At 53.3% G+C, this 8,853-nt stretch overlaps 1 protein-coding gene across 1 annotated transcript; it reads left to right on the top strand.

Moving 5' to 3' along the window:
* Positions 1-3,688: 3,688 nt before the first annotated feature.
* Positions 3,689-8,853, top strand: DLX6 (distal-less homeobox 6). The gene is made up of 3 exons (XM_049641500.1): positions 3,689-4,281; positions 5,565-5,758; positions 7,605-8,853. The coding sequence occupies exons 1-3, from the start codon at positions 3,852-3,854 to the stop codon at positions 7,854-7,856; spliced, it is 876 nt and encodes a 291-aa protein (XP_049497457.1). The 5' UTR covers positions 3,689-3,851; the 3' UTR covers positions 7,857-8,853.

Here is an 8,853-nt window from a genome sequence, read left to right on the forward strand (position 1 = left end):
TAAAGACTGAGCGGGACTCGCCTGCCGTCCTCCTCCCACCCCCACGAACTGGCCAGGGTTCCCCGGCGGGCAAGACAAAGAAGTAGGAGCCAGCGCCCGGCGGGCGGCCTGCCGAGCGCTGGGGCCTGGAGGCCCTGAGACGTGCGCCTTTGCTGCGAGGCCCTGAAGAATCCAAGAGTTCGTGCCTCTCAGGAGGGCCGGAGGTGCGCGTTGGCTGGAACAAACGAGGGCTGACTTGCCTAGGCGCATTACCACCGCCCACGACGCGCGAAGGACTCGGCAGCCGAGATGCCGGGTTCGGTCGGAGAGAAGCGACCGCAGGCAGCGGCCCCTTCGGCAGACAGCCACTGCGCAGCGAACTCCTCCAGCCTAGGCTGCTGGTGGCAGAGGCCACACGTGGCGGCCACTCGCTGCGCGCCACCTTGGCGCACTGTGTGGGGCCGGACTAGCTCTCTGGCTAGCTGTTCCCGGAGTGCCCGCAAAGCCGGAAGCTCAAGCAGTGTAGCATTCAATCCAGTACAGTCGCACCGAGACCTCAACCCAGGCGGAGGGACCCATCGCTCGCGCCGCTCTCCAGCCCTTGACTGACTGGGCTCAATGTGCTTCTCAGCAGGACCTTTACCACTGGCAACAACTGCTACTTCGGTGTGACTGCACACTTGCTCCTCTGGAACACAGTGCTGTGGTTTTATCCTCTAATGGGGGTGGGATGAGAGCCCTGCAGCTTCAACCCGGACAATTCTAGCTCTCCAAGCTTCCTCAGGAATTAACAAGCGGGGAAAACCCTTTGAATAGAGGCTGCTGAGCCCTGGATCTGGTGTGCAGTGCGGGGACCTTCTCGGGGCCCGCCACGACCCGACCCGTTCCGGGTGCGGCCAGAGTTGGGGAAGCCAGCGAGGAAATAGGTGCACCTGCGAGCATAAAGAGAAACATAGACATGCACGGGGTTGTGTGTGTGTGTGTGGGGGGGGGGGATGTGGGGAGAGAAACGCCTTCACCGTGTTAACAGCAAGCTGCAGGGTATAAAGCAATAAAATTGCCACGTCTACCTGCTGGCTTTGAGGACATCACAAACAAGCCCGGCGCGAAGCCCGGGTGCACAGAGAGCCCGCCAGGGAAGGTGGGGGGAACCTTTTCTTTTTCTGACCTCCCGTTTGCTCCCCCCATATACACATCCTACACACATCTCCCCCTTCCCTGGCCCACCTTTCATTTTCCTGGAAGGTTTTTTTGTTGTTGTTTTAATTCACTGCCGATTTGTAAACGCGTGGATCGGGTTACTGGTTCGCGTGTTAAAGTGCACCTCTTGTTAAAAGAAGGGGAACAAGGCAATCCACTTAAAAATGAATTCAGAGTTACTGAACCGGCTCCCGAGCCTCAAGAAGTTAAGCGCGGCGGGCTGGGGAAGGGAGGGGAGAGGAGAGTAAATTCTGCTGTCCTGAGAACCCTGGAGAAAGCCCACGGGCAGCGAGCTTCAGGTTATGTGATAAAATGGAGGAAGGAAGGAAAGAAAAAGGCAAACTAGCCTGGCGACTCCTGGAGACCCCGGGCAGGGCGCTGGGTAAATCAATTAGCATAAGCCGATGCTGCAGAGGTGCGCACAGTATGTCAATACAGTCCAAGCTGCTACTGCTGCAGCCACCTTTCCAGGAGTTACCCGGGCGAGCGGTACCGCTAAATTGTCAATTTCTCGGGTTCCTTACGGGTCCAAGCCAATAGGGTGCAAAGAAGTCCCCAGGCGTCTTCCCAAAGACCCAGACTCGTTCCTACACATGTTGAGCTGGAGATGTTAGATTGTACACTTCTCCGTGTGGTCAAAGGCTCGCTGGCTGGGTCTAGTCGCAGATTGAACGCTGGCGCCGAGCCCATGGGGGTCTGCATGTCTTGCCCACCCAGTCCCGATCCACTGACAATGCAGACTTCCTTCGCCTCCCCGCAGTTCCGGGACCCGACTCCTGGCGCTGCCCGGCCTGCCCTCCTCAGCGCCTGGTCCCCAGTCCGGCTCTCCTACCTGGTGGCCGGGCCTGAGCCTCGCTCCGGGACTCCGCTGTCTCTCCTCAGCTGCCTGGATCTGAGTAGGTCTGGAGACTAGACGGAGAAAGGCTAGATCCACAGCCCTGGGCTGCTCCGAACTTAATGTCTTTCCCCAGTCCATCTTTGAAAGAGAAGTGGTTCTACCACCTGGATGTGCGGATATAAATCCCCTTGCAAATAATAAATGGATTAATAATAACAAGGTATGAAGTTCTTTTTATAGAAAAAAAGGAGAGAATTGAAACTAAATGCGGCAGTTAGACAACCATTTTGATAAGAGGATAATTGAGGCGACACTGGTGTATAATTAGAGGATAATTTATGCTATATCCACTTTTATTCCACCTCCCAAAATAAACCCAGTCCATAATCATTACAGGCAAATTGTTCTGAATTTTATAGCAGCAATTTGAACAAAGTACTGCAGTTAATCATGGGAGATTTTTGTGTATTCCTGATTAGAACTCTAATTGCCTCCTTCCAGAAAGTAAAAATAACTGTAAAACGACTCTATTTTTATCATTAACAATGTTGACAATAAAATAAAATCAATTGGAATTGTAATCGAGAGACAAATTTAGGACGAAGGCACTTTTACTTGGGTAGTTTATATTGTAATCAAGATTTGCCAAACCACTAACCGCATGTATCATTTGCATATATTTGAAAGCATTACAGTAGCTTCTGTTTTCAATAGGAAAAAATGCATTACTGTCAGTCCTCCAACGATTCGCTTTCAGAACAGACTGCGCGTTCTGGGGGGGGAAGTTCCCCCTTTCTTGTTCAATACATAGGAACTATGGCCTGAAACGGCAGGAACCTCGCCAAAACAGGGTCTGATTTTTCTTTTTCTTTACACTCCCTCCCCCCAAACCAAGGGGTGGTGCCCAGGTGTGGGGGTCTTCTTTCCTCTGTGGTTTCAATAAAGTACGTCTAGAAGAATACACGGTGACGGGGCGCTCCCCCGGGACTATAGTGGGACTGGGGGAGGGGGGTGTGGAGAGGAGGTCAAGGGAGGGGACCTTGCTTTAAATGCAGAGGGCACTGCTTCTGAGAACAGGCAGCCTGCTGGGGTGCGAGGGGACTGAGAGGGAGCGGCTTCCAGCCAGGCTGTTCCAGGTCTGCGGTACGGGGAACTGAGGCTCCGGGTTTGGGGGCGCGAGCTGCGCCGGGAGGCGTCAGCGGCCGGCCCGGCCGAGGCACCTCCCTCCCCGGCAGCACTGAGCGCGGAGCCGCGCGGCCCCCGGCTGAAGCTCCGGGCTGGGATTGGAGTTGCCGAAGGTAGGCGAAGAACTCGGCGAGCGGCGCACACACCAGTAGAAGCCGTGCGCCTGTGACGTCAGGGGGCGACTGACCAATGGGGAGGCGCTGCCCTTTGGAGACAAACCATTCGACTCGTGGCGTCTGCATCAAGTCTGAAAGCAGACGCGCAACTTTCGCAGAATCCACCTTAAAATCTCTGCCTTAAACTGCACCAGCCCCCAAAAAATCCAAGGGGGGAAAGAAGGGGGGGAGAGCAGATTCCCCCCTCCCCCCTCTCCTCTCCCATCCCTCCCCCTTCCTCCTCCCTTTGAGTTAACAAGGCCCTGCTCACTATATCTCTTTATATTAAAAAATATATATATTAGAGAAGAGCGAGGGAGAGGGAGAACCACCTCCACCCCCTCTTTTTTTTTTTTAATTTTTTATTTATTTATTTATTTTTTTGCAAGAATCCCAAGAGCTAAGGTGGCTGCAGAGGGGAGAGCGGCGCGAGCCAAGTGGGGGGAGGGTGGAGGAAACCCGGGAGAACGCTTTCTCCAGCCCCCAAAGTTTTGATGATGACCATGACTACGATGGCTGACGGCTTGGAAGGCCAGGACTCGTCCAAATCCGCCTTCATGGAGTTCGGGCAACAACAGCAGCAGCAACAGCAGCAGCAGCAGCAGCAGCAGCAACAACAGCAGCCGCCGCCGCCGCCGCCGCCGCCACAGCCGCACTCGCAGCAGAGCTCCCCGGCCATGGCAGGCGCGCACTACCCTCTGCACTGCCTGCACTCGGCGGCGGCGGCGGCGGCGGCGGCCGGCTCGCACCACCACCACCACCAGCACCACCACCACGGCTCGCCCTACGCGTCGGGCGGTGGCAACTCCTACAACCACCGCTCGCTCGCCGCCTACCCCTACATGAGCCACTCGCAGCACAGCCCTTACCTCCAGTCCTACCACAACAGCAGCGCGGCCGCCCAGACGCGAGGGGACGACACAGGTGAGAGGCCGCTGGGGCAGCTCTCTTCTCCCGCCTCCCGGCTGCCCCCCACCCCGCCCGCCCCGCTCGCCCCGCTCACTTCCTCAACGCCCGGGCCTCCGCCGGCCCCCTCCCACAGGCGGCCCGGCGCGCCCCCGGCCAGGCCTCGTGCGCGCCCGCTCGCCTGGCGCCTGCCTGCCGGCCTCGCCCAGCCCGGCCCCTTCTCGCCGCCGCGGACCCTCGGCTTCCTTGCGGCGCGGCCCGCCTGGCTCCCTGGTCTCCGGTGCGCCTCTCGAGCAGCGCCTCCGGCTCCGCTCTGGCTTCGCTCTACGAGTTGGTCCGCACTGCGCGCTCCAGCTCGCTGGGTCTGTGCGCCCTTTGCCTCCCTCCTCCCCTCCGGTCTGTGACCGGCGTTTGGCAAGACTGGGGACATTTCTGAGCCGGAACTGGGGAGCGTGTTTTGCTCCCCAACCCGATCTGGACAGCCAGTGGCCTACTTTGCGGGTGGCGCCCGGTGAGCTTCGGTGACCCGAAGGGAAGCTGACGCTGCCTCTAGCTCTGGTTAAACTGGTGACAATTGGGCTCTTTCCCGCGGGCTTTTAGATGTCCTCCACCCCCCACCCTTGCCCAGGCCCCCTCCCTCTGGGTTTTCGCTACAACGTTGGCTGCTCCTTTGTTCCGAGAGGCGAAGCAGAGGGCCTCGGGCGGACGGTGCTCAGCCCCCCGAGGGGTTCAAAGTTGCCGTGCGATGCTCAGCCCGTTGGGGAGCTGGTCAGAGCGGCTGGTTGTGTTTTGTTTGGGGATTCGATTCGGTCCCTCTCAGCAGAATAATGTCGGACTCGACGAGGGTCTTGATGCACCGGGCTCGGAGCTAGTGACATCAAGTCAACTGGCCGCATAAACATCAGGGTGGCTCAAGCCCAGCTTAAGGCACTGTAACGCCAGGCCGAGGGCCCCCGCTACGTGGCGAGAGCAGCCGCCCCGCAGCGCCGCGCGCCCTAGAGAGCGGTCGGCGCCGCCTCCGCTGCGGCAGAGCGAGGCTGTTTGCCCCAGGGTCGAGAGCGCTCCCGCGGTCCAGCCCCCCCCCCCACGTTATTAGGGCCAGAGTCAGGGTCGGCCAGAAGCTTTCGCACCCACAGGAAGTACCCGGGCACTGTGAACCCAGAGAGGTCAGGGTGGCGTGGGGACGCTTCGAAGAAATCCTTTTGGGTCTTTGGGAAGAGCCGGCGCAGTCCAGGCCAAGCTCAGGAAGGCTGCAGCAGTGGCCTCACGGGTGACTGCTCCTCTGTATTTTTTGCTTGCAGATCAACAAAAAACCACAGTGATTGAAAACGGGGAAATCAGGTTCAATGGAAAAGGGAAAAAGATTCGGAAGCCTCGGACCATTTATTCCAGCCTGCAGCTCCAGGCTTTAAACCACCGCTTTCAGCAAACTCAGTACCTGGCCCTTCCCGAGAGAGCTGAACTGGCAGCTTCCTTAGGACTGACACAAACACAGGTAATTCCCGAGAGGCCCAAGTATCCCTGAAATGCTGATCCTGCTTACAGATCGGGCAGGGAGCACATCAGGAGGAATTCTTGGCCTAGTCAACTAAGGATGGAAAGAGCTTAATGACAAATGCCTTTGCTCCATTACACACTTTCCGGGACAACAGTTTGGAATAAATGACCTGGTATTTAATGCTGGATTGGATTTGCACATCCTCCCAACCCTCGGCGACCCCACCCCAGCCTAGTGTCCTTTGGTGACCAAACTCATAAATTAATCGAGTCCTATTCCAGAGCAGAACGACACGAAAGAGAAAAAACATGTAGGAGAAAAAGATGTTCAGGCCAGGATGCAGAATGAGAGCTATGTTTCTTAAGGATCTGTTTGTGTGGTCATGGGACTTAATAAGGATTTCAACTCACTGGCATAGTTATGAAATTGGGGTGAGGGGGAGGACCAGATATGTATAGGCTCCAACAGGATTTACTAAAGGAACCAAAGTGCAAACTATCCATCCTAGGATAGGTGAGGTGGGTTTTTCTGAAGATTGCCCTTAAGCTCAATGGTTAAACCATACTGGGTGACTGACTGGTGCAGGCTGGTGAGGTGCCTTCCTGGAGTACAGGACTTGCGAGCAATGGCAGAGTTGAAGATCAAAGAGGAATGCTCACCAAATTACAGCAGGTGAAGCCTCAGTTAAGTACAGTTGCTGAAGTTCTCCTGTCCTACTAATTTGAAAGACATATGGGGCATTTTAGACTTCACAGGAAGGGGCTTAAGTAGGTATATTAGGACCCTGGTCATAAAGCCAGGCTGCAATCACCTGTGGTTTTTGTCCTTGTCAATTAACTTAGCTGCATGGGGTGGTAGGCCTCATGTGAGGTGGGTGATCTTCAGCAAGGGGACTCCAGGGTATAGGAGACTCTAGCTGGTGAGTGATTGTGTGCTGCCTTAGAACAGATGTCCCCAAAGCTCTTCTTTTCAATTCGGCCTGCTTTCTCTTGCCATATTGCCACCAAAAATTTTGGGGGTTCCTGCAACTCAGTAACCTGTATTACTCTTGGTAAAGCAGATTCCTATGGCTAAGGAATTTTCAAGGTGAAAGAAGTGGCACCATAGAATTTCCTTCTTCAAACCAAGTAGCTTAGATATGCTTCCATCCCAGATTTCTGATTCACATTTAACTTTCAGGAGTCCTTTGACTTTTAGTGACCGCACTAACAACCATGTGATGATTGTTGACCACAATTTGACTAAACAACATACAAAGTAGGGAACCAAGGAGGTACCATCCCTATTCCCTACAGGATTATGAGGATATATTTACTTCAGGAGAAAGATGCTTCATGCACATGCAATATATGCATAGGTATATTCAAGGCATTTGGTTATAAATGTACAGGTTTTTCTCAGTTCACAGTCATTTGCTCACTGTACATGCATAGAAATGTCAGGTTTGGGCATTAGTAAATACGAAACAGACTATCAGAGGAAGTGTGGCTTTAATCTGAAAAGTTCTCTGTTTTAAAAATCCTTCTTTAGACTTTGAACCTGACTATCTCATTCGCCTTCATTCTTATTTTATTCTTATTTATGCCGCTGTTTTAAACCTAGACTTGCATCCCACTGAAGAGCTTAGCACAACAACGTTAGGTATCCAGACAAGATACCTGGTAGACAGGGGCGGGGTGAGAGAGAGGAGGCTAGAAAGAGGTGGAGGAAGGCGGAGACCTGGCGTTTGCAGTTTCGTTTGTTCTGTTTTTTGGGGATGGGGGTATTTCTTCCAAAGCCTGGAATAGAGGCACTGGTTCGGTGTTTCGCTGAGCCTAATGATCGCTGCTGCCTTTCGTTCCAGGTGAAGATATGGTTTCAGAACAAACGCTCTAAGTTTAAGAAATTGCTGAAGCAGGGCAGTAACCCGCACGAGAGCGACCCCCTCCCGGGCTCAGCGGCCCTGTCACCGCGCTCGCCGGCGCTGCCTCCAGTGTGGGACGTTTCTGCCTCAGCCAAGGGCGTCAGTATGCCCCCCAACAGCTACATGCCCGGCTATTCGCATTGGTACTCCTCTCCACACCAGGACACGATGCAGAGACCACAGATGATGTGAGTTGTCTGAGGGAAATTGATACCCTAGGGAAACGTCTGAACAAGGCAAGGAGGATCCAGGACCTGCTTGCATCTGCCAAACCCAGCCGAAGGAGCAGGCTCTGGAGAACTCTTCTGTGTGGCAAGACAGTCTGGGCGCTTGCTCGCCCTCTCGCTCTCTCCCTCTCTCCCTCTCTCCTCCTTCCCTTCCTTTCCTTCCCTCCTTTTCTTTTTCCCTTTCTTTTTCTCATCTGCTTTTTCCCTTGAGCAGCCTCAGTAACTGATTTTGCATCTTAGAGAGAGAGAGAGAGTGAGTGAGAGAGAGAAACTGGTTTCTATGCCAGTGCTCCTGAAACTCCTCACTGCAAGGACATTTTCCCTTACCCTTTGGGATCCAGGCTCTGAGCCTCCTCTTCTCTTTGGGAATATCCATCAAAATGACTTTTTTTTTTAACAGACATTTTCCCCCACCAGAAGAATCTGCGCAAACATGGCAGCGTTTTTACTTGTTTAATGAGCTTAAGACATTACATGATGAAAAAGAAGCATTTCGGGCTCCTGCATTTTTATTTACCAATCCCAGACTGACAAAACAAAACAAAACAAGAAAAAGAAAAGAGAAAGAAAAGAAAAAGAAAAAACCTTTACCTAACAGCCCTTCTTTAAAGAAAAAGGAAAAATCGGCTGTAAGATTAGAACATTGCCACAAAGGGAACGCTGCATGTTTTAACAAAATGCAATGAGCAAGAATGATGATGTTTTTTTAAAAAAAAACAACAAAACAAAACCACTCTTTCCCCACCCCACCCCCAAACCCTGAACTGGAATCAGGAAAGACAGAGGAAACAACCAAAATCACCATTCTATTGCTTTGATACCTTTACTAGGTGAATTGGTGGCATTCACTAAGCTAATAGGGACGTTTATATTGAGAAACATTTCTGTATATATTGTTGAATTTTAGTTGTACATATACTTTGTATGGTTTTGTCTTCTTTCATATATGGAGTAAAAGCCAC

The sequence above is a fragment of the Panthera uncia genome, chromosome A2 (assembly GCF_023721935.1).
Source record: "Panthera uncia isolate 11264 chromosome A2, Puncia_PCG_1.0, whole genome shotgun sequence".
Taxonomy (NCBI): Eukaryota; Metazoa; Chordata; class Mammalia; order Carnivora; family Felidae; genus Panthera; species Panthera uncia.